At 40.2% G+C, this 27,063-nt stretch overlaps 1 protein-coding gene across 12 annotated transcripts in view; it reads right to left on the minus strand.

The window, feature by feature from the left end:
* The window catches only part of Ptk2 (protein tyrosine kinase 2), a 192,908-nt gene that overhangs the window by 86,431 nt on the left and 79,414 nt on the right, over positions 1–27,063 (minus strand). For all 12 annotated transcript variants that reach the window (XM_087898836.1, XM_087898840.1, XM_085678897.2 and 9 more), the window contains 6 exons: positions 18,419–18,473; positions 10,793–10,933; positions 10,194–10,271; positions 5,466–5,573; positions 3,853–3,970; positions 2,365–2,395 (listed from right to left, as the gene is read on the minus strand). In XM_087898836.1, the coding sequence (XP_087754962.1) occupies positions 2,365–2,395; positions 3,853–3,970; positions 5,466–5,573; positions 10,194–10,271; positions 10,793–10,933; positions 18,419–18,473 (531 nt within the window). The remainder of the gene's footprint in view (positions 1–2,364; positions 2,396–3,852; positions 3,971–5,465; positions 5,574–10,193; positions 10,272–10,792; positions 10,934–18,418; positions 18,474–27,063) is intronic.

Here is a 27,063-nt window from a genome sequence, read left to right on the forward strand (position 1 = left end):
CATTTAAAAAACTAAAAACATATTTTAGAAGTTTTAGAAAGCAACAAACACAGGAATAAAAGGGCTCCCACGTGCTAGGGAAATGGCTCAGCAGGTAAAGGTGCTAGCGTTGCAAGACTGGCAGCTTTGTTTGGTTCCTGGAACCTAAGTAAAGCGAAAAGAGAACCAACTTCACAAAGTTCTCTGCTCTCCACGCAGGTGTTGTGTGACATGTGCACACACATCATGTGAGCACATGCACTCATACACAAATAATAATATATCTTTTAAAAATAGGAGTTCTACATTTGTCAGCTGTTTCCTTGATTTTTGTTCATAAGGAAAGTCTCTTCTTCCTCTTAAGCATTTACTACACAAAGGAAAGACCACTCGAAAATTTTCCTAGAATACAGGATTTATATCAGAAAAATATCAGAAGTTGACACAGCATCTTTTTTGCAACCACAAAATTTCTATATATCACATAACTTCTATAATCAAAGTCATCTAATTTATTATCTTTTACTAAGTTCTGCAAATACTTAAAAATCTACCTTTATTATAAAAAAATGAAGCTACTGTCTACCGAATCAGAGGTTTCTCTTCCATTTCAGCCACACGGCTACCACACTGTGTGTCAACTCCATTCACCAGCAAGCAGGGAATAGTGTTGCTGAGTAAACTACACCGCTTCCTTCATGCTGAATACCATGTAACAATCTGGCTGCTATCAGGTCTGTGGAAACCCCATCCTCTTAATGTCTGACGAACTGATTCAGTTTGTTTGTTGTATGTTAGTAACTTTTAACTCATGCCACCTTTGCTCACATTTATACCCATGTTCATAATTCACTCTTATATGTCCAGGCCAAAATGATTTCTTAGGTTTTTTCCAGCTGTAGACATTCTAAGAAAGAGAAGAGAGACACTGAGCAGACTCTGAAGCTCATTGCCCCACGCTGAGAGAAACTGCTTCTCCAGTTCCTGCTCACCCTCACAATTTTGACTCCACAGGATGTGTCTATCAGAGAGCTGACTGTCAGGAAGATGGGGACAAGGCAAGAGGCTATTTTCTAAAGTGTGGTTACAGCTGACCAGATGTTATAGGGAAATGCAATGGCATGTTCCCCTGGCTCAGAGGCCTATGTTTCCAAAAGTGCTGTAGAAGAGAGGTGGAGGATGAGTGGGGCTGAGGCAAGGAATAAGGCTGTCATGCAGGAGGAATGTTGAGAAAGGCTGAAAGGGAGTTGAGGGGACAACTGGCAGAAGAACTGAATAAGTACAATTTAGCAGATAAGAATGTGAGGAACAGCAAAACTAAGGCTAGAGGTATCAACAAGTCAGGTAGGCTCTGGAAGGCTGCATGTTAGAAAGGAGTTTTATTTAGGACAATCTGGTGAGATGCTGAAGTAGATGGGAGGGCCAGAGTGTATAGGCCAGAGCTGGCCAGAGGTATAGCTTTGACCAGCCCCCGAAATACCCTAGCACCAAGTCCCCATGCACAAGCCTTCACACGTGCTGTCACCACTTAGTGCTTAGGATCTCAGTGTGTCTTGTGGAACTCTAGGACATTTTCCTTGGCTTCCTTGGAATTTGCCTAGACCTTTCCTTTTTTCAGTAGCAACTCATGCTTTTCTTACTTCAATACAACTCTGGGAATGAGTGGGCTTGGGGTCGCCCAATACCTGCAGGGAGGGATAGCCTAGATAGGTGATGCCAACCTATCAGGTAAAGCACATTATCAGATGCATTTAGCAAGGAGAGGCAGAGAATGTTGCTAAAGATAAGAAGGCACAGGACAGAACAAAGACAAGTCCAGGTTTAACCCTTCTTGACCCAGGCTTCCACATCTCCACTGTTTTTTTAGAATCTGAGAATTAACAGTTTCTACTGTTCAAGTTGCTTGTCTAAATAGCTAGATTTTTATTTTGCCTTCATACCTTGGCCCCAGTTCCTAGCATGCTAAGAATTCAAAAGTAACAATGTAATTTTTTTGCATTGCTATTTGATTTCTTTAATTATATTATAGATCAACATACCTTACGGAATTTGTAATGATCAGCAAATCAATTATTTCATTCTCCTAACTATAAAAGAGGATACTGCCTACTTTCATGTTTTAAATAGGTGATGACACCATGGAGTGAATACCTAAGCCTACTTATCATAACCATCTTTAGATCCCTTATGAAACTTGAAATAAGGGTTAAACTAATTTTGAAATGTCTTGATTAAACTTACAACTTACGTTTGGAAATATGTTTTCTGGGTTCTTATATATATATGTAGAAAATTAAATTTTTCAGAAAACAGATAACAAAGTCTAATGATTTTCTTAAAGTTTCAGACAAATCCAAGTAAAGAAATACACAAATGAACACTTACTTTGGTATCGATGGCAATGCCCGTTCACCTTCTGGGAAGAAAAAGAAAAGAGGCGTGAGTGAAATCCTTTAGAGGCGAGTATGCAGGTAAGTCCAGGAAAGAGAAACTTTATTCTGGGTTTAGTGACAATCCTTTACAGTCAATCCATTTCACTGTTTGTATTTTAGGGGTTTCCACCCAAAACTACAACAAACAACAAACATAATTAAGCGTTGGGGTCACATTGTTTAAAGATATACCCAGTCCTAATAAAAAGATATGGCAAGTTGATAAAACAGTTTTCTCAAATGACTAAGGGATTAAGGAACTCTTAAAATCAAAGACTAGGTGCCTTGCCAAAGGTCCTGCTTAGATAAAATGATTTACTACAAACACTTTGAATCTATGAAGGAAGTACAATGTGTATAACTGCAGAAGAATTCAGAGAATGGAAGCCCTACAGCAGCAGAAAACACACATTTCCAGTAGTCTTAGGAACCTCTAACCATTAATTTATTTTCATTGCTACTCCATAGCTGTAATTTTACAACTGAACCATCAGAAATGTTTTCCAATGGTTGCAACCCACAGGTGGAGAACCATTACCCTACAGGATACCAGAAGTAGCACGTCCACATGGCCAGTTGAGACTCTCCCATCCATCCCTACTGGATGAGTGTCATGATCCTCTTAAATGATGGTCTGCCTACAGCGGAAACTTTTCCCCCTTATAATCCAGTTCAAGCTTCATCCTTTACAGGAACCTTCCTGGGAACCCTGCACCCTGTTTGGCCCCCTTATGTTTCTGAACTCCCCCAGAGCACACTGTCAAAGACTGTTCTCCCTTCCCTGATCACCTCCAGGGTACCTGGCCCTGAGGCAGCTCAAGAGAGTTGTATAGTAACTAGCCTGGATTCTACAGAATAAACACAGTTCATGGCAGGACACACAAGCTCTAGTTACATTTCACTCATCTACCTGGATTGTTTTTAAAGACTACTTTAGAAATCCATATCCACAGAACACCCTCATTCTTTGCATTATACTTACAAAACTCTCCTTCATTCTGAGGCGACAGAGTCTCATTTCTAGGGCATTTTTATTCACTTACATCTTTGATTTCACATCTTGACATAGAATTTATTTTGTTCTTCACCTACTCTAAGCTTTTCATATGTACAAAAACAAAACAAAACAACAACAAAACCAGGATAGAAACTTCAACATGAATTACAAGGGACACTTGAAAAAGAACTGGGAAGACAATCTCTAGAACTGAAACAACCAATGGTAACTCAGAAGCTACTCTAAGGGTTACTCAGAGCCCTACACTGTCACAGTGCACTCCAGCTCAGCTTCAAGTCTGCAGGCTATGACCTGGACCACTGTCCCTAGAAAAACAAGCATCTAGGTTACAACAACTCATCTGGCCTTCACGTTTGCAGTGAAAACCTGGCTGCTGGGGTGTGCTTGTCTACCAGTGCAGCAGGAATGAAAGCAGAACCTCACCTTTCTGTGGTCTGATGATGAATGACTGCGTGGCTCCGTTTACCAGTCGGCAGTACCCATCTATCAGGTCAGCCATGTTCTCTGCAATGGTTAGGGATGGTGCCGTCACTGTCAGAGGCTAACGGGAAAGAACAAGAAAGAGACATTATTGTTCTTCCCAGTAATCAAAGGGACAGCTGCACTATGACATCACAAGTCTGAATACACTTGAATACAGAGGAATAGGAATGAAACATTTGCCAGATTTAAGTGAAAAAAGAAAATGTGGTATTTAAGGACATTATTCCTGGGATGTGTAATGAAGACACACTGAGAATGTAAGATAAAAAGTACTGAAACTGAGGATCACTTTTACATAAAAAGGGGGGGGGGGAGAGGCAGAAAAAATTATTTTTCTTTAGAATGTCTGACTTCTTGGGCACACTCTATGAGAAGAATTCAGGTAACAAGTTAAAGCACAACTTATTCTAGAGACTAATATATAATAAAACTTTACCAACCATATCTTAATTCTCTATCATTAGAGGAAATTGTTAAAATTTCAGTTTTCTTACATTCATGTTTGGTCAGAGGCTTAAAACTCATTTTCACTCAAGGCAGGCTGTACTGGATAAACTGTCTAAAGACAATTTCTAAGTGTTATCTGAAGACAACAGAAGCTGTTTTTATTTTCACAGCCAAGTATGTCCTGGTTCACTGGGCTGTTCACTCACACTCATTCTAAATAAACGGGCTGCTTTGGAGAGCAGCAAGAGTAGTGCACTGGGTCTCTGCAGGAAACTGACCTGCAACAAGTTTTCTATCTTCTATGCTAGGACCTGCTCATCTGATAAACAATTTCTTGATGTCAACTTTAGATGTCAGTGACTTGGGATCACAGGGCAGAACACTGGGAAGTAGCCTAGTGAGGAGAGTTGAGACACAGGCAACGCTGCATGCACAACAGCTCTAATTGCTTTTCAATATGCTCTGCCTGGGGCCCAGTCTTGTGTAGCTGAAGCTGAACAGTTCTTTTTTCTACCACTAATTACTTTGTTCCTATTTTGTTTGTTGTTTTTTATTTATTGGTGTTTTGAGGTGGGGTCTTGCTACGTGGTCCATTCTGAGAGCTGGCCTGGAACCCAGAGGTCTGGGATTACAGCAGTGAGCCACTGTGTCCTGTCTACCCATTTTTATCACAATGCTGCAAATGGTTTTATCACAATGACTGTCTAGAGAATCTTCCAACACTGTCCAGGAACAGGAACACTCACAGTGCACACACTTCCTTATCACTTCACAGAGGTCTCTGATTATACTCATAGCAATATTCTTGATTTTTAAAATCTACTCCTCTCCTATCTTGGAGAAATTTAACCACTTTTAAAAATCTTCATAGATGAGGAAATTGTGAGTCTGATTACCCATTAACACTTCATCCTTACCCCAGAGAAATCATTTCTATACCACCCAAGGATCAATTGTTTTACTTTTTTAAATTAAAAAAATAAGTTTTTGCAGACAATATATTTTGGTCATGATGTACCCCTCCTCCAACCCCTCTCAGACCCTCTTCACCTCTGCCCATCCAACTTCTCTTCTGGGTCAGATTCTTAAGAGCAAGAACCCCTTACCTCAGGAGCACCAGCAATTTTGAGTTGCAGCATTCCTTTCCTGTCTTTGTCTTCACTATTTGAATACTGAATGGTTTGTACTTGGTTGAAGTCCGCTAGGTGTGTGGGCTTTGGGAAGGAAAAGTAAAACGCTTAGGTCATAGAGAAAACCTCAGTGCCTGGGGTCAGTCAGTTCTTATGTGATTCTTTCTGGACCTAACCACAAACCTATTCTCCTTAAGACAGTCTTCCCAGTCAGGGACTCTTTCCTCTGGTGAACAGTCATACAATGGTCTTCCTTCCAGGTTTAGGCATGCCTGACTGGTAACATCTTAAGGAGACCCAGATAAATGAGGGGGTAAGAATTAAGTTGCCTAACTTAATATTAGTATAGCCATGACAGGGCACAGACTAACAACATGGGGACCAGGCCTCATCTTTATAATAAACAGGAGAAGATACAAACTGTACCCTGTGGGGGATCAATCAGAATTGAGACAAACAAGTACTAGATGCTCCAAAACATTAGGAACAGCTTACCTAACTTGTATATAGGTTGTCAGTTTCTTTACAACACCACCAGTACCAATCCGTTTGACAAGACTTCTGTTGGCCCACTCCTGCCCAATCAGGAGTACAACCCCCATCTAAATCCAAATTCCCCCTACTCTGCCTCCATCCTTATCACTTAAAAACCCTGTCATAGCTGAGCTCAGTGTTCTTCCTGATTCAACTGCTGTGTCAGAGAGGATGGAGAACCCAAGCCCGAGCTCACAATAAAGGCTCTTTGCTTTTGCATTTAACTTGGACTCATGGTGGTCTCTGGCGGGCTCATGATGTGGGCATAAGAAAGAGAAAGCTCATGAAAGAAAGGAATGAAGAAAACAGAATGAACTACATGCCCACTTCAAAAAACATCATAAAATTCTTGATGGAAGCAGATATTGAAATAGTTGAAAAAATTATACAAGTTAAAAATATAGTACTGTATTTTCAAAACAATGAAATACTATAAGAATGCATTCACATAATCTATAACAAGACCTATAAGCAGAGGATGGAAGAACAGGAGACAAGGTCCTGAACATGATAACAAGAGCTACTCACAATGAAATCTAATCAGAAGAACAAAGGGTTTTTGTTTGTTTGTAGACAAAGTATCATCATCTAGGTTAAGGTGGCCTAGAACTCCCTCTAAGTACCCAACCTGGCGTTGACCTACCAGTCTTCATACCTGCCTTCATTTCCCAAGTGCTACTATTTTAGAAATAATATGCCGCGGGAAATAATATGAACTCAGGAAAAGTTCTTTAATAATAGTATATATTTGGTTCTGGATAATACCCAAAGGGAAACTGCCCTCAAGGAGGAAAATTTATTAACTTATGTAGGCCTGAAGTTTATGCATTCCACATATACTGTCATCTGTAAATATTTTTCCGGTCATGGCACTAAGTTACACTTTGAACAATTTAAAGAGACAAGAGGATGTCAGAGCAGGAAAACTGGTCCAACTTCCTGCTGTCTGCTACAGTGGATGAGCTTAGCTGGGCCAGTGCTAGAGAGCTCGCCTAGGTGGTGATGATGAGGAAAAGCTGGCCGCTGACCAACCCAGCTACTAACCAGGCCCAAAGGTAGTCAACCCCAATACCCACCTATGAACTGCTAGAGCATGTTAAGGAGCTGCACCTGCAGATCCAAAATTACAAAATCTCCATGACACAAGGCAACAACAGGATATCCAAGAAGAGTCCAGTGAGGACCCATTATCAAGGGTATAGCAGAAACCAGAGGACTCAAACTAGACCAATGACTCACTGCAAGGAATACTTACAAGTAAAGATGTATGGTCTAAAGAATATACTGTGCAACTCATTGGACCACACTACAGCTTCCACACTGAGATTTTTTGTTTTGTTTCTTGATGTTACTTTTAAATTTTTCGGGGGGGGGGGTGCAAGGGTAGAGGGCGGAAGCAAGGGGATGGGAAGATGAGTGGGATAGGGATGCATGCTGTAAAAGCCACCAAGAATCAATAAAAAAAGTTTAAGTAAACAAATAAGAAAAGAGAGAGAAAGACGGGAGACTGAAAGACTGGCCACCTGGAAGATGGGAGGTTTATACAGCAAAGATACTCTTAAGAACACTGGTGTTGCCTTTTTCAAATAGTTGGTACCCAGGATCATCTTGCCCTCCTGGCAGAATTATGCTTTTAACATGATAATAGGAGCTATTCACAATAAAATCTAATCAGAAGACCAAAGGGCCTTTTTGTTTGTTTGTTTGTAGATAAAGTATTATATATAGCCAAGGCTGGCCTGAAAACACACAGGGGACTTAATAGTGGCTGTGACCCTGTGCTGCCTCTTTGAGACAGATTATTTGATATGGGGATGAGTCTAAAGGCTAATTATAAATCTGGATTATATTCTTTTGTTTGTGGAGTTGAGACTAACCGGGGAAGCCAATCAGCTGAAGGCTGAAGAAAGTGAGTGAACCTTAGCGAACACTTTCTCAGCAAGCCTAAAGTTCAATAATGGCACAAATTTTCTTTCTTACAGTTTCTAACAAGTCTGGTAAGTGTCCTACTTATCTTCCAAATGAACTGGAAGCAGTGCTACTTGAGTGAAACTCTGTGCTCTGCACTGAATCTTGGGGAGAGAGATCATTTTGTTTTCTTCTGTGACAGAGCATTTATTGAAAAGTCAACCCATGACACCAAGTCACAATAGTGGAGAGGTAACTGGAGTGGGTGGGAGTTCTGAGATTGGTATGTTTAAATATGAGATTTGGGAGGGAAAAAAAATGGGAGAACAAAAGAAAACATTTCAGATTCCCAAATCTGTGAGGAGACAAAAAACCAAGAAAAAGACATCTAAACTGGTAACACAGGCACAGTTCAAACAGTGAACCCAAAGAGCCAGTTTCCATTCCCAGGATGTTTGCTTTACATCAAATTAACAGAAGAACAAAAGGTGCTTCCAACTTACTCAAATGTAAAAATTAAGCCAGGTGCGGTAGCTCATGCCTATGATTTCAGTCAGAGGCAGAAGATTTCCACTGAATGTGAATGGCCGAGGTCACACAGTCAAAGCCAGCCAGGGATACAAAGTGTGACCCTGTCTCAAAACAGCAACAATAGCACCAAAACAAAAACAAAAAACACAAATGAAATGGGGAAATGACAAGAACTATAAAAATGGTGGAATCTAGAAGTAGGAAAATTCCATGCCCACACTATCAGTGACAGAAGTTTTCCAGCCTTTCTTAGAAGTAACCTGTCAAGTTCTTTTCAAGTTAAAAAAGATTCACTCAGAATCTCTTCCACAAAGGAGAGAGCAGTAGTTTCTAAAAATACATGCAAAAGAACACTTACTTCTTCTGGGCTCTGAGGCGACTGTGCAGGGGCTAAGACTGCTGTGCAAGCATGAACACCAGACCTCAGCGTCCTACCACCCATGGGAAAAGGTCAGGCATGGCCATGCATGCTTGTACCCTCAGGGCTGCAGAGGAGGGGTGAACAAGGCAGGATAATCCCAGAAGAACATAGGCCAGTCAGCCTAGGCAATAAACTCCAGGTTCAGTAAAAGACCCTGTCTAGAGGGATTAAGGAGAAAAATGATAGAGGAAGATGTCTTCCTCTGGCCTCTGCGTTCACACACATGGACACATGTACCTACCTACATACTGACATGAAAAAAAATGAATGAACAAATGAGCAAACAAATAAAAAATATTTATTTCAACATGGTCTTGGGGCAGAAATCTGAAAGTTAAGTGACTGAAACAATTCCAGGTGGCCATCAGTGCCAGGTGGACTGGAAGGCAGGTTCACAAGCAAGATGTACAACAGGCAGGATATGTACTTGCTAAGATCCATTTCCATCCAATAGACAAGAGTGAGGAGAAAAGCTCACTTATATGTCGGCACAGTGGGGACAGAACTTCTACAGAAGAAGGACAGAAGGGCAGAAGCACAGCAGAGTGGGAATGAACAGAAAGGAGTACAGGCGCAAAGTCATACCAAATACACACACACAAACTTGTGATCTGAAACCCATACCAGTAAAAAAGCACACCTGCTAGTGTGAGCCCACAAGGAAGAGCTCAGAACCAAACTGACTGACCAGCTGTCCAAACAGGCTCACACCCTCAACACTAGGCATTGCAACTTGCACACATCATCATACGGTACAGACTCCATGCATTCCTGACTATGAACGCCATCAAAGAGCTGCAGTCTGTTTGGTCTTCTTTGCAAGCCTGGCCAGAACCTGGCACAAGCAGGTGCCCAGCAGCATTTGCTGAAGCACAAAACAGGAAACACAGCACTGAGACAAACTAAGGACTTCTCTCTCTCCAGTTTTTTACCTCGATGAGATAGCAAGGGAAACAATGAATTCAGAATTTAAAATTATGATATATTTTTCTAGAACTAACTCATGAAGGGTTATTTAAAAGAAAAATCACATCCAGAAGTTAACGACCTCACCAGGTAAGCTGGAATAGCCCCATCAGTTTTTACTCACCCCCTATTTGTCTTATTTATTTCCCTTCAAGGCTAAGGAATTCCAAAAGCAATAAATTTAAGTGTCTCCAACACCCCGCCCCCCAGCAAGAAGATCATGTAAAGAATGGATAGATTTTTGTGCAGAGTGAAGTCTTTCATGGGAGTGCCCTGTCCAGTCCTTAACTTCACTCCTTTGAACCCACAACCAAATCCACGAGTCCTTCCAGGAGCAGACTTACATTGCAGCCCTTGTCTGTCAGGTAACTGATCCCTTCTTCTGGGCCGATCGCCAGTTCCACAGAAATAATCCAACTTGACTTTGGAAGATCAAACAGGTGGGAACAAGGGTGCCAGAAGGAAAAAAAATGATTTTAAATCTGGAGTCATGAATATATCAAAAGACTTAGGTTGGGAGAGGACATGGTTTGCTGTTAATCTATCTAACCAAATAAGATAAATATTTATAACATCATTGACCTAAGATCTACTGAGTTTGGACAAGACTATTGTGGTCACTATTGAATCTGGGAAGCAATTGTTTTCTCTAGGAAGATTACCTCAACAGGCAAACTAGTCCTTGGAGAACAGCTAACCTTCAGGCCAGAATAAAAACACATACTTATGAATACAGGCACATTATTCAAAAGATGACTTTATTATCTAATTAGTATATTTTCTTCCTGCTTTTCCCCCATGACTTAGTGTCAAAACAGTATTTTTGTTTGTCAAGAACTACGACAAATTAGTTTCCCTTCAATCATAAACGTAGATACACGTGGTTAAGAAAAAGCAGAAGAAATCAAATTAGTCCCAATCTTCCAAGGTGCCACACACTTACCCCAAGAGCACACTTGAAGCATTCTTTGTCAAATCTGTACACCGGAGAGAGAATCTCAAAGAATTTCAAGATGCTTTCTTCTCTATTAAGGTTGGCAAACTGCCTAAATGTTTGCTGGATCAGTTTTCTTAGTGTTTTGGCCTGAATGATGAAGTTACAGAAAAATGTTTCAAATCAACCAAGAAAAAAATTTCAATCATAGTCATACCATTTACATTACTACAAAAACTCACTTGCCAAATAATTAGTAGAGCATTAACTATTGTAAAATCCACATTAACAAACTTTGTCCAGTTTGAAAGGTATAGTTGAACAACACAAGACTTCATTCTTTCAACAGAAGCTTAAGGCAACAGTGTGCACAGCAAACATGCGGCAGTCATTAAACCATGCACTACAGGGGACCATGACCCAGAAGTAGAAAGAGAAAACATTCACATAGGCACTCAGATGCTCCAATACCATTTTGAATGTGCACATATAATTAACTTTTTTTGGATCTAAAAAGTGAAATTTCAGAACACTATTCTTTGTAAGATTTAGCAATAAGGAGGATCTTCAAAACCATTAATTCAATATACGGAATAATTTTACAAACTGTGGTGTGTACTTTTGAAACCAATATTCTATGCAGCCTATAAAACATTTTATGGAACTAGTTTATAGAGGTTGAAATCCTATCTTACTGTTACATGACAAGGAAAACAATCCATATGTGCAAAACAGACACTTCTAGAGAGCTCATTTATATGCTTCATATGCATGTGTGTAGAAGGGAGAAAAACCAATATCTACAGCGCTTTACCTTGCAAGGACAACCACTGGCTTCTGTTTCTTTTACTCATTTGAGTGCTGAGTCCTCATACTTGAGTACCCGGGAATGGAGCTTCCCGGGTAGCATGCCCCTGATCTTCAGTATGAGAAACAAACAGAAGGCAAGGAAATAGTAACCCCCACATTGAGGTTTGAGGAGAGAGAACCAATGTAGGCATGAATTTAGTTTCTATACTGCTAACACTGATTCTACTTCCTTGGGTAACCTTGAGTGAAGAAGTGATGTTTTTTGAAGTAGGTTTTTGATAGGAATGCCAATAGAAGGGGGAAAGAAAACTAAGAGGTTTCCTACTAACTCAGGAAAGAAGAAACAGTTTATGTAAGTAAAGAAGCAGAAAAGAAATCAGAGGTAGTCAGACTCTGATTTTATCTTGGAATGTAAGATGCTACAGGCAAGAACTGGTATTGAACTGACAAGGCAAAAATAGGAGGAACAATTTGGCAGGCAAAGGTTGAAAGAATATCAGGGGCTATTAGGAGTCCAAGTAGATCCATCATACAAGCTGTTGTAACTGGAAGTAAGCGTGCAGCGGCCAGCACAGCCCACAGAGGAAATGAAACCCAGAATTCTGATGGATCAAGGTCAGAGAGGTAGGCTAAGTGATCTGCTGAATCTTGACAGTGAAGAGGCCCAGAGAGAGCTGTAGCTGCTAAGGCAGGTAAAGGAAACCAGGACACAGCCTTCTCTAGTAGGGTTACAAAGGTAAAGCCTGTTGAATTGACTGCAAAGATCTGGAGTCAGAGAAAATGTTGCAGACAATGAGCTAGGACAACAGGAGATGTGGTTACATGATGAAGGGTGCAGTTACTGAAATGAAAACCAGAGGCTGAGGAGAGCAAAGAAGATACCAGGAAGAAAACTGACCACAACTGAGAGAACAGGCTGTGACAAGGTCACAGACCACCTGTGACTTGTTTTAGATGCCCACTCTGCTTTTGTGCATAAGGGGTGGTGAGTAGGACAAGAAGAAGCAGAAAAAATACATCTGGTCACACCACAGCAGGTCAAGCAGGCAACCAACAGAATGGTAAGAAGGATGACACTATGCATGGCAATGGTTAAAAGAAGAGGCGTAGAACAACTTAGGTGGTTACAGACACAACATTTGCTAGTTAGGTGGACAAGAAGAAGAGAAGACAGCCAGGAGTTGACAGCTAGCTAGTTTAATAACACTTGAATTCTGATGGAAGTGCAGAAGGGAAACAAGAAAATTCCAGCTCATCTGAGCAGAATTAGTTCTCACTTTGGATCAGGCCTTTACTAAAGAGAATTAAATGTGTGCCATGTCAGTAAGACCCAACTTAAAAAGGACTGTACTCCGAACCTTTGGTGCTTTTAAGAGAAAAGTCATTCTGGGAATACCCACCAAATACTGGCCTTGACTAAGATACTGACAAAGGTCAATTCTTGTCAGACTTAGAAATCAAGTCATCTACCTAAGAACGCTTCATTATGAAACTAGTTCACATGAAGAGAGAATGACTATGAATGTGTATGAATCATTAAGTTGCACCACCAAGAACTGTTACTCTTCAGCCTTATTAATCTAATAAATCATTTCTCATTAGTCAACCTGATGATTATCAGATGCTGTTAGCCACATGGATGATCAGAGGTTCTCATATAAATGTGTATGTTAGGCTAAAGAAAAATTGCTGTAAAACAATGAAAGGCTAAAGACATATTAAAGAATCACGTAGCAGTCCCCAGGCTCAGTACAGACACATCAGTAGTGTACACAGTGCTGCTTCAATCTATAGAGTGTGGATTCAAGGGCAATTGCCTCAAGCAGAGGTCAGCTTTCACTTATTATTTGCTTGTTTGCATGGCTTTGAGATAGTCTTAATATGTGCCTTGGTTGGCTTTGAACTTGAGATCTTCCTTCCTCAACCTCCCAAGTACCCGGGACATTGGTGTGAACCACTATGCCTGATGCTAACTCATGTCTCTTAATGATATTCTAGGAAGCCATCTTATTGTAACACTTAGGAACTGAATAGATTCTTAAGACCTCTCAACATTTGTAGTTTTAAAACTGGATTTCTGTTGTGAATAATACATAAATAAATTAAGGTTTGACTGTTTTGGCTTGTTATTTACACTTAGGTATACCACAGAGCTGTTAAGATGGTAGGGAATTTCCTCAGTTCTGCCCCTTGTACAGTCAAGAAATAAACATCACTGTGACACAATTCACTGACCTGACTTGACACAGAACTCATCAGTATCTATTACCTGCCCCCTCCTATCCAGACCGTATAGACATTCACATTGCTAGTCTCCTAACTGAAAACCTGTTGGCCTATTCATCACTCATGACCTTGATACCTTTGAAAAGGAATGATGAGAATGGTATAGTACCCTGAGTTTTATTGGTGTTACTGGAGTAGTGATTTTAATCAAGTATCTGAAATGTAAGGGACCTTGCCTGTTATTCTCAGCATTCAAGGCATGTGCAGTCTATTCTCTGTTCTTAGTACCATCACAGCTCAGTCAGTCAAATTCTCATGATTTGATAATTTCTTAAGCATCAAATAGGAATGTTAACTACAAATAATCTTCTAGAAATTTAAATCTAAGGTCAATAAAAAAAGCAACTTTGAGAAAAAAATTAAATACCTTATTAATGGAAAAACTAACATTAATAAACCCAGACACTCAATATAGCCAACTCCAGAACAAATAGGGGCTCAGGTTGTATTTCTTTTGGGGTTGTTTCTGAAGGTGGGACTGGCTACAGCTACTATGTGTGAATAGGGGCTTTATAGCAGTACCAGTCTAGGGAAGTCTGCTGGAGCTCTCAAGGGAATTTAGGTAGCATAGGGAAAGAAAGATCTTGGCCTAAGGCTAAAATCTCTCCTGATTAAGCTATTGAAAACAAAATCAAACAATAATTAAATTAAAAAATTAAGAAATTTCCTTTTCAATAAAAGGACATGTGAGATTTTCAGTTGGTAAAGGCACATACTGTACTGGCTAGTTTTATGTCAACCTGACAGAAGCTAAGTCATCTGAGAGGAGGAAATCTCAACTGTAAAAAATGTTTCCATTTTTCAGGCACAGGCAAGGCTATAAAGCATCTTCTTAATCAGTGATTGGTGCAGAAGACACAGCCCATTTGGGTATTGCCACCCTGCACTGGACTCTATAAGAAAGCAGGCTGAGCAAACCATGAGGAACAAGGAAGTAAGCAGCACCCCTCCATGGCCTCAGTATTAGCTTCTGTTTTCAGGTTCCTTCCTAATTTGAGTTGCTCCCTTGGCTTCTCTCAAGAGGATTCTATCAGGATCAGTAAGCAAAATAAACCCTTTCCTTTCCAAGTTGCTTTTGGTTGTGGTGTTTAATCACAACAATAACTCGAAGACATCAATAAGCCTTACAACTTGACAACTTGAGTTTGATGCCCAGATCTCCGATGGTAAAAGGAGAGAGCCAATCCCACAAGCTGTATTGGTTATTTCCATGTGTATTCTGTTGTATGCCCAAGTATACATACGCATGTGTGTGTATGCACATATATACAATGTATGCACATTCAAACATTAATGAATGTAAAAGAATTTTTGAAGTGAGCATATTAAGAAAATGGTTCTCAAAACCTTTTTCATACGTGAGTCTGGAGGATCTTCAGGCTAACAGTAGCTAAAAATTACCTCTCCTTACATCCAAATATCCAGCAGCAGAAAAACACAACTGCTCTGACTCAGCCACTATACGTCTCTAAGTCTTTTAGCCATCTCCAGCCATCTAAATATGATCACTACCCCTCGAATCTCCCTTGACCACTATTTCTACTTCTGTTTCTTGGCTTTCAATCTGTCTTGAGAGTGTTGTCTGGTCTTTCTTATTCCCCACTGTAAAAGGTGAAGGCCTCTTACCTCAGCACTAACGCCCACAGAGAGCACTGGCCATAGTGGTCTTACATTGACTTTACTTAATTCAAACTGTAAACAGGGCTGAGTCAGATTATACTACCAGATGCAGCTCAAGATCCCAGAGAAATTATGGAGTAAATCACGACAAAAGAAGCCAAGAAAGGTGGGGCAGGGAAAGGCCTGCAGAGTGTGGCAGCAGACAGCACTTATTACTGGGGTGGCATGCAATCCTGTTATCTTCTCATGTGTTCATGCTCTTGTTACATGTCCCTCTCTCTGGATTCTTCTCCACTTTTTTTTTGTTTTTCAGATTATTGTTCATTTTTCATTCTTTCATTTAAATAAGATCTATCAAATAAGCTATGTATCTGTTGCAAGTCAAAATCATTGTGTGAAAACATAGTATATGAAGACAAATAGAAACTAGTTAATAACTGCAAAATTGCAAAATCAGAAAAGAAAAAAAAAAAAACAAGCCCCTTAGAGTCTGAGTAGGGTCTAAGACAGAAGAGATGTTTTCCATCTTTGCAAGACACAGTGAAGAGGGAGGCCAGAGCAGGAGAACCCTGGCGTGAACAGGCTCCATTGAGCTTGTATCAGCATCTGTCTAACAGAGGCACTCACCCATGGTCTGTACCCAAGTTCCTGTTTTGAGCATAACGATTTTTTTTTGTAAATCTCAAACAGCGTCTTAAACTCCCAAAGACAACAATGACACTCATGCTGTTTTTTACACATAAAAATCTGCAGAGACAGCAGTTTTCAGAGGCCACCAAAGGCCTCATCATTTGAGAATCACTGACATGAAACACAGCCAAAAGTGAATGCTGGCTAGAATATCTTCCAACCAATAGCAATGTCAACTTGTAGGTGCTAAGGCTTACCCTGTTTCAATGTCTCCAGTCCTTCTATTGCTGGGCTATCTCTGACTGGGGTAGAGGGAACCTCTGTTCCATGCCTTTATGGTCTTCACATTCGACATTCCAGATAAACCGAGGTTCTTCCTAATCCAAGAAACTGCCAATACGCCCAAGGAACACAACTGCCATTGTCCAGTTCCCGTATATAAAGCTGCCAACCCTGATTTAAAGTTCTTTCCTCTATCTGCCAAATCTACTCCAACTTTTAGAGAAAACTGCATCTTCTACACTGTACTCCCAACCTCTGCCACACTTACAAGAGTGGGTTCTGTTAACAGAAAGAGTTGGATGCCCAACAATTTGTTCTAGTGCTTCACTAACAGGGCAGAAACTCAATGGAGAGTTCAAAAGTACAGTAGTATCTCCAAACAGAGCCCAAAACACTACAAAGAATACATTTTCTTAATGCTCTCATTAAGACCTGTTGCATTTTATAGAACCCTCTGGATTTATTTTCCCTGTAATATCATACAGAAGCTGTGTGTAGAACAAAACATGTTATCAACACCCAGAAAGGGGGAGGTGGATAGCTCTCAAGGCACCAGTGATGGGCTTGAAAATGGGCAGCAACCAGGTATAGACTAGCCATACAGCTTTGTCACAGACTGCACTTAACAAACAGCACAAAAACAGTGACTGACCACATTCAAAGAGTCCAGTTCTATTGACAAAAAGCTTGTGCCAGTGAGTCGAGTCATACACTAACAGATGAAGCACTGTCTTTCACCATGCTTGAAAGCAGGGTGCTACTAGTCCTCTCATGCTGGACACATCTATACAGATCACCTTCTGAGAATGTACCCATTGACTAACTGGCTCTTCACATATACATTGTGTTAGAAAGTGGTTTGATGTTACAGATGTGAAAACAAAAAGATTCAGTCACTTATCCAAAGTTATGAGTGATGTACACTGAAGCCAGGGCTCTTATGTGGCAATTTGGCTATGGGGTCAATTTTCTGAACCAGAATATGACATTGTTTCATATGCAAGCCTTAGTCTGTGTGGGCCTCAGGTAAGAGGATGCAAAAAAAAATTTTTGTAATAATAACATAAAAGCAATAATAGTTGTTGTTTATGACAGGCATTGTGTTGATATATACGTGTATTTATCTATTACATGTTAGTGCCATCCCTATATAACACCCTTCACTGTGGCAGTAAGCGGTCATGCCTCACACTATGATGCTGGAAAATGGGACTCCTCTTGACCAAACTGTGTTTTCCCATGTAACTGGATGTTTGGAGGTATGCTCTGTGTTGGACAGGAAATAGGACTCAGAGTTTCTCTATGTCTCCAATGATAGTCCTGCTAAAGTAGGACTACAGGGAAGCTCCAAAGTTGCCATCAGGAAAATCATAGTAGAAACAGAGATTGACCATTAGAATGTATACATGTACAGGTCAGTGATATAATTTATGTACACAGGAGACAGTGACATAGACAAGGCAGTAATATATGTAAACACCAGACCCAGCATGTGAACACACACCAGAACTAGTGATGTGTGTGTGGGATTTTACACACACACACACACACACACACACACACACACACACACCAGCAGTAATGTCTGTATATACACAGACACTGGAAGCAATGGTAAATCGGGGACCCAACAGCGTAAATGCACGCACACAGTATTCATAATTCACCAAGATCCTTTAAAGCAGTACTCCTTTTCTTCCATGTATCAAAATATTCCAGGCTTTAATAACCTTGGCTGCAAGGCTGCAGTATGACCTAGTTCTAGTTTTGCACTTACATCAAGTAAATCATCAAAAAAAAGTAAAGCTGTGGTTCTACGTAGAAAGGCTGAACCTGGGAAAATTTACTTGCCTAAAGTTAAAATGACTCACACAGCCATCTTTGGCCATGGTGGTTTTAGCATGTAAGGGAAATGTACCATTTTACTTTCTTGAAGGAAAGTTTTCTGTAGGAAGGGGATACAGGCAGAGTTTCATATTTGATTATGATAAAGGAGACTCCAATTACCTTGACAGAATCCAGTAAACTCTTAGGAAAAAATCGCTTTAAACCAACATCTTTTCTGAAATATAAAAAGAAGCATATTAACAACACCATCAATCAATAACATACTTGAAAGAACACAAAAGTAGTTTATTTATTCTTCTGTTTGTTCAGGAAAGAACCAACTATAATCAAGCTCCAACTGACCAGCATATTAATTGGAGAGGATAAACTATTTTGTAGCTATGTAAGCATATAAAAATATGCTTACAATCCATTTCAATGAAAATCTCTTTTCTCTTTTATTACTGAAGTCCCTCTAAAATACTGCCACATTGCAAATGTCAGCATGTAATAAAAAAATTCTTTCTCAGGTATGGCACAGAAGTTATCCTTAGACACATTAATTCCTCCTGGGTAACTATATTTTAGAGATACCAACTGGCCTAATTATGACATAAAGTCTCGGCACACAGTCCAAGAGTGGAATTGTACAAGGGGAATTCTGAGTGCTTTTGAGAAAACTCCAAGCAAATAAGACAAGTGTTGGGACTTCAGTTTATTTAAAAAACAAAAACAAAAAACAAAATAGGCAACTGTTCTTGAAAAGTGCTTTTGTGCCCCTCCCAGGTGAAGCAGATAGTAGTAAGTTTACTTCAGATTACTCATGACAAATGGCTATTTTACTTGCTTCTATGCATCTATTAAAAAAATAATTTTCTCATTCTCCTATGGTTGAGAAAACAAACAAACAAACATGTTTTGCCACATACACCTTGCCCGCCACACACAGCTTATCCTTGTGTTGGACACTTTACTCATGTGACTCTTAACCCTCAGGGTATAAACTGTGTGACGCTCTAAATAAAGTTGGAGACTTTAGTCTACCTCATTTTTTTTTGGATTCACTCTCCTACATCCACACCACATCTAGAGCAATAAACAACAGACCCTTCAAATTTATCCAAAATAATGATTACTTCTTTTCCTTGACTTTTTTAAATTTAGGAAGTCATTCCCTAGCCACATTTCATCTTCTCTATTTCACAAAATGGGAGGGAAGGTTGGGGGCAGGAGGATCAAGTGATTTGTCCTGATTCAAAAGCTAAGTGAGCAGAAATGTCATAGATTCCAACAATTTGCTAAGTTGGGCTATAAACTCAAGCCTGCCATTATTATTAAAAGCCTTAGAACATTTGGTTTAGAAAAAAACGACTTGCTTTTTGAAATTTACCACCTACTTTAAGGACTGAACTAGCAGTTTGTCCACTAGATGGCACTGTGTTCCTGGAAGATAAAATGTACCTCTGAAGACAAGGAGTCAGGAGTTCATGGAAAAAAGGGATCAGGGAGAAAAAAAACGAAGTTCAAATACGGTACAGGTATCCTTTTCAGAGTCACATGGGGGGGCTAACTGAATATGAAGTATAAATGAAAAGGAGTTATTTCACAATCACTTTATAATCAAAACCCCAGTAATCATGTCAGTTTGTATGGTAGATCCTCCATCCAATTACATTCATTAAGAACTCACCAAAAAAGGAAGAGTTAAAGAGAATAAAGAGGTATATATGTTTAAAGAAAAACGTTGAGAACATTTTTTGTGTAAAAATAAAATCATTGTTAATGAGTTACTGTTTACACCCATCGTAAAGACAACTTCATTATTTGTTTAAATATCCCTTTTTACGGACACTGTATATGTGCATGTGTGTGCACATAAGCACTCCCAAGCATGTGTACAAACTTGCAGTTCTTCCACCAGGTGAGTCTCAGTGAGTGACATTGAGCCTAGGCCTGGTGGCAAGGTCCTTCACCCTGTGAGCCACCTCACTACCATCACTCTCTTTAAATTTTGAAGTATAAAGACAATGCTTAGGCTGTATGCAGTTTTTTTTTGGTCCAACTAATTTTGAGTAATAATGAATTTATAACACTTATTTGTATGTTAGAAGTCGGTTAAATATTTGGCAATAAAATGAAGAATGAGCTGTGCAGTGGTGGCTCATGCCTTTAATCCCAGCACTCAGGCAAGAAGCAGGTGAATCTCTGTGAGTTCAAGGCCAGTCTGGTCAACAGGACTAGTTCCAAAACATCCAGGGCTATACAGAAAAAATCCTGTCTCTAAATAAATAAGTAAGTAAGTAAATAAATAAATAAATAAAAATAAATGAGCCTACAAAGTTGTGGGAAAAACTCAAGAGCACTACCTGTAGCAGCCTCTGGTCAGCAACTCCCAGTCTGAGAAGCACCAAAGGCAAAGAGACACTATTACAGTTTTCTAAATTTAACTCTCTCGCGCAAACCAGGCAGGGATGTGCATATCACCCACCTTCAACAGAAAACTAGCTCTCTCTGAGCTGTGTTTGACCCTGGCTTAGAAGTAACAAACTGCTCTGCAACAGCTTCACTTCATGTCTTATGCCCAAACCCTATATAATTGCCCATATGTACATAAATATATACAACATAAACAGAACAGTGCATTGGTTTTTACTATGGCTCAACTATATTAGTAGCTACCAAAAAGTATATCCTGAAGGCATCTAAACGTACTGGAGTAAAAACAAAACCATAGCAACAACAAAAAAAAAACAACCTAATACAACAATTTGAAGATACTGCCGAACTCCAATTCCCCGGGCCAAGCACTAGGATAGTGCTGAGCAGCTCCTTCTTGGCTTCAGTCTGACTATGGAGGGCACACACAGATGACAGGCCAATAATTTCAGGTTAGAGTAGAGCTGCTCAATACTGCAGCAAAAAGCTACATTTAAATTAGCTAAACTGAAAGTTCTGTTCCTGGTTCTAGCAGCATCTCCAGGGTTCAAGAGACCCACATGCACATAATACCTACTGACTGGGCAGGGCAGGGCAGACCTAGAATGTTTCCACTACCCTCAGCACAGAGTACCAAGGTACATAGCTGTGTCAAAGTAGTGACTAAAGAAGTTTCAGCACCCTTCCTACCCCGTAAACCTGAAGGCTTTCCAGTAAGGGTAGAGATGAGTGAGACAGTTACCATAGGGACAACCACATAAGTGTCAGGGTTCCTCAAACAGGGAGGCAAGTATAGAGGGATATGGCAATCTGGCCCTCAGTGCTAAAACAGCATCAAGACAGAGAGTCCACAGAGCTGTCCTCAGCCCAGAGTCTTTTCCGGGAAGCAGTCATAAGTGTTTGACCCCAGCAGCAAAAACAGTTCCTATGACATGAGTTCTATATTTACATTATTTTCACTTATGATACAGGGAACCTGTGCACATTTGGTTTCTCCTGACAGATGCCCTCATTTTGGTCATTGGTCTTTTTAAAGAATTTCTTGGTTTTTCTTTCTCTTTCTTTTTTTAAAGATAGACTTGTTATGTAGCTAAGGCTAGTGTCACTAATATAAACAACTAGCCTGCTGTAGCATGAAAAGTCCTAAAAGCTAACTAACAAACTAACAAATAGTTTGCTCCAAACCAAACTATTTAGCATTTGGGATCTACCTCCAGTGAGGCTTCCTTCACAATTCTCTTAATGTCTATTTAGATAGACGAAATGATTCTACTCTCCCTGCTGCTGTTAACCTTGGAACCCCTTTCACCTCTGCACTAATTGCCCAGCTATTCAGCAAGTGTGGTTAAGCTTGGAAAGTTGTAGTCCATACATCAACTCATGTCTTGCCTTCCTCACTGATAATACACTGGCATTCAGAATGAAACAGACAGGAAAGCAGTGAATGCAGGAGGACTCCTCTCCAATCACACGAGCTCACAGTTGCTCCAAACTAAGCAGCTATTTGAAGCCTGAGTTCTCATTCTGCACATATGTGTTCACGTTCACAAACCACAGCACAGTAGGCCTTTGGTAACCTCAGATTAGACTAAGCACTACTTACATATTAAAGAGGAACTAACTGTGTAAGTAAAACCCACTCTTCTTTCAGCAGTGTTTCTGAGAAATCTAACCTGGTATGGTGACCTCAATACTTGTGAAGTATTGCGTACCCCATCCTTCAAACCCTTACCTCAGCTAACTTTACGTCACAAACTATTTGAGGGATGCAGAATATCTATTAAGAGTCAGATGCTCTTTCAAGTCTAAAAAAATCTAGGCAGATCCCTATGTTGATGCTGCTCACATTCTCCTAGTGAAGAGAGACAACAACAAATATAACATAGCAAAAATGACTATCACATAGATGATTAAAATGGTTTAAAAGATAGAAGTAAAATGCTGCGGAGGGAAGAGACATTTTCCTCAGTGGTGCAGTCACTGAGAAGCTGCCCTTGTTCTTTCTATAGTAACTCCTTACCCAAGTGCTTGTAAGTATCCCTGACTAGTTAAATTCTCTCTCTCATCAAAAACAGCAAAGTGAGAAGTTAAAGGTTTCAGCTGATAGGAGTCTACCCTTAGTAACACCACCTTAGAAGCCTGTAATTTATCAGTGCATTATCATCTGCAGTGTGCTTTTCTCTGAGCCTGGGGCCTCCTGCAGCAGTCACCTTCTACTTCTTGGCTCTCATTTTCAGATGTACATAGAAATCTCATCTAACTTCTATGAAGTCTGCTCCCCAGGAATGTGAAGGAGTAAGCAGGTGAGGCTGAACCTTCACTACCACATTATTGTCCATCTGCCAAAAGAAAAGGCACCCCATTCTGTCATGCTTAGAATGACAAAAGAGAAAGCAGTGGACTCTTTAGTTTGCTTGTGGAAGGCAAAAATCAGAAGTATCCAAATGGTGTGTTCCTATAATTAGAGGATCATCTTATTATTTTAAACATAATCAAAACCATTCTTTTGAAATGTAAAAAAAACTGAGGGGTAGTCTGTATACGGTTGTAAATTATAACACTTATCTTTAAATTTTCTTCCAGTAGTATCTGATAAAGTATATGGACATTTTAATGACTTTTTTTTTTGGAAAAAAGAAAGCGAGGATCATGAAGCTGGTAATAAACAGGTAATATTCCACATCTGCATGTTTTCTTTTTTTTTTTTGTAGTGAAAAAGTATATAAATTGTAAATTGTTCTAAGGTACCAACCAGCAAAAAAAGTAAGATAAAGCAATGATGAGCCTGCCCTGGATAGAAGGGAAGTCGATTTCTGGGTACTGTGCAAGCCAGGCATGGCAAATAGGAGTCACAAGTATCCCCTTAGCCAACACCATTCCTAGGGCACAGACCAGTCTTTTTAACACATACATACAATGGAAGATAAGAACTAAATGAGGTGTCTGTAAATATTTGTGAAACACTGAGAAAATTAACTATTACTAGAGAAATATTAAAAATAAATCTAACTCTCAAGAAATGGGGGAGATTCCAAGACGACAGAAATAATTTTGCCACCAAAAACTACATATAACTTCTAAGTAAGGGCACAAGGACCTTGTAAAACCAGAACCAGGGAGATGTAGGGGAACAAGGTCATTCTAGGCTACACAGAATGTCCAGCATCAGCTTGGAACTAGCTCAAAAAGCCAAAATTAAAAAATAAACAAAATAAAATAAACAGGAATGGTGGAACATGTCTATAATCTTCCACGGATTCTTCAAAGCTGAGGCAGGAGGATCCCAAGTTCAAGGTCAGTCTGCACTCTGGAAATGAAACCCTGACTTAAACATACAGACAGGCAGGTATGTGTGCATAGCATGCATGAATACAACACACACATAGGGATACACAGATGAGTACATATATAGATTGAGATATTGTAAAGATGGTAAGGTTGTAGAACTGATACAAAGTGCACATCTGTAAGATATCCTGACTATATATAAAGCCCCATAGGAACGTCTCCTGAGATTCATAGTTGAAACTATGTGTATTGAGATGAATAAGCCTGATATTTGGACACTGAGCTGGGAACTGAGGGAGGCAGAAGTGGTGCCATCCCTGGCCTTCCTCAGAAGCCACCAACACAGTCTGCAGTTTTCAGAAATAAAGCCCCTGCAGTCAAACTCACCGTCTAGGATTAATTGGGGGCCTACGTGGGAGTGAAGGGTAGCAGAAGACTTAAACAACCCCAGCACGATAAGATCAGCACTAAGTATAAAACCTAAGATAGCTATGCCAAAAAGGGGGGGGAGGGGTGGTGAGGAAATAAAACTAAACACACATATGGACATAGAGGTTTCTGAGAATGAAGGAAAAGCTAGCACCACAGAGCCTGGACTTGCAGTGGGAAGGCTCACAACCACCTGTAACTGCCGCTTCAAAGGATCTGACACCTTCGTTTGATTTCCTCAGGCACCAAGTATGCATATGGTATACACACATCCATGAAGGGAAAGCATTAATGCACATAAATTTCCTTTAAAATCTGAAAAGAGGATAAAATAGACCAAAACAAAAATCAAAACTAAAGTATTAGAGAGATCACTAAATAGAATTTAACAAGAAGATTTACACATTATGTCTATATGACTCAACACAGAGCCTTCAAACAGAAAGCAAACATTCAGACCCATGACAATAAACCAACAAAGTCATTATGACAAATGTGTGTTTTACTATGCTTCTTTTAATGTTCTGTAAAGATACAATATGTAGTACATGTAGGTAAGAAGGCTGAGTAGAGACCAGGCAATGGTGGCACACATCTTTAATACTAGCACTCGGGAGGCAGAGGAAGGCAGATCTAGTTCGAGGCCAGTCTGGTCTACAGGAGCTAGTTCCAGGATAGGCTCCAAAGCTACAGAGAGACCCTGTCTCAAAAAAACAAAACACAAGCTGGGTGGTGGTGGCACATGCCTTTAATCCCAGCACTCGGAAGGCAGAGGCAGATCTCTGAGTTCGAGGACAGCCTGGTCTGCAAGAGCTAGTTCTAGTTCCAGCACAGGTCCCAAAGCCATAGAGAAACCCTATCTCGAAAAACAAAAACAAACAAACAACAGAAAAAAAAAACAAAAGGAAGAAAGAAGGCCAAATATAAAACAAACACACACATGCACATGTATATGTGTGCAGTAAGTACTGTGCCTTGGAGAGTATTGAGCTCTGAAATAGATCCCCAGTCAAAAACAATCTTTTAAATCCAGATTTAAAAACTAATAAAAGCTGATGACAAGAAGCAACTATAACATGTTAAGTGGAGACTGGGTGGAGACACATTGAAATGGATTTGCTGCGGGTCCCAGGCAGCTTGCTTGCTGCGGGATTGAGACCACGTGGCTGGTCTGCAAACGAAGGTGGCTGGTCCCCAGCCATGTGGTGGCTGGCTGGTCCCCAGCAAGCAGTGTGGGCAGGCAGCAGGTGGGAGGCACAGATGCTGTGAGTCTCCTGGCTGTTGGGGACCCGAAAGCAGCCAGTCCCAGAGACCACACAGCAGGGAAGGTGGCTGGTCCCTGGCAGTGACAAATGGATAGGTGGTGGATGGGAGACACAGACATAGGTACACCATATAGAATGGAATTGAACATTTCTTTGGTGTTATGGAGGGGAAGAAAAAGGGGAAAAGGGGGAAGGGAGGGAGGGAGGGAGGGAGGGAGGGAGGGAGGGAGGGAGGGAGGGAGACAGAGGGGGAGAGAGACTGCCTCTCTGAGAGAGGGGACAGGGAGAGAGAGTGGGTCTGAGGCTGCAAGTAATCACTGTACAATTCTCTCCACCCTGTAATGTATTTCATGCATTTAGATAACAAAATATGGTGGTAGGAGTGGTCTTAACTCATCTATTAAGACACATTCACCACATCAAGGGCACTTCTCAGACCATATACCACTAGGATAACAGGGAACCTTTAAAAAATAAATTAATTTAAAAAACCAGACAAACCTGGTACATATGTCTGTAACCTGTAACTCATGAGACTGAGGCAAAAGAAACATGGACCAGTCTGGGCTATATAGTAAGACCTTTTTCAAAAAACTAAACATAAATACAAAGTAAGCAAACACAAACACTGAAAAGGTAGGAACAGAACTCAATTTGTTAATTTTATTTTTCTTTAAGAATGTTTTTTAAATTTTACGTGTTCAGGTGTTTTGCGTGCATGTATTTCTGTGTATCATGTGTGTGCCTGATAACCCTTGAAGCCCAGAAGAAGCTGTCAGATCCCTTAGTACTGGAGTTGCAGATGATTGTGAACTACTGTGTGAGTGCTGGGAATCAAAACAGGGCCCTCTAAAGAGCAACAAGTGCTTTTAACTACCATGCCATCTCTTCAGTCTCAGTTTACAAAGGTTTTAAAACAAACACTTAACAATATTTTCTTTAAAGATTTATGTTTTTTTTTTATTTAAGAGTGTGTGTGTGTGTGTGTGTGTGTGTGTGTGTGTGTGTGTGTATCTGTCTGAGTGTGTGCCACATCTAAGTTTGTGCTCATGGAAGCCAGAAGAGGGTGTCAGATGCCTTGGAGTTATTAAGTAGTTGTGAGGCCCTCTACCACATGGATACTGGAAATCGAACTTGAGTCCTGCGGAAGAGCAAAAGTTTAACAGCTGAGCCGTCTTTCTAGCCTCCACATTGAACATTCTTATGTCATTGAACCTCTTAAAAAACAAACAAGCAAGCAAGTCTACCTCTTTTACATCCCTTGCCACAAAAAGCACAACAGGAGACAGGTCCCAAGATGAGAGAGGAGAAGAAAAACCACACAAACAACAGACTACTAGATAAGAAACACAAGCACAGAAATAGAGGCACAAGCAGGAAAAGCTTTAGTTTAGTTTGGTTTAGTAA

Source organism: Myodes glareolus, chromosome 19, assembly GCF_982192425.1.
Source record: "Myodes glareolus chromosome 19, mMyoGla1.1, whole genome shotgun sequence".
NCBI classification, from domain to species: domain Eukaryota; kingdom Metazoa; phylum Chordata; class Mammalia; order Rodentia; family Cricetidae; genus Myodes; species Myodes glareolus.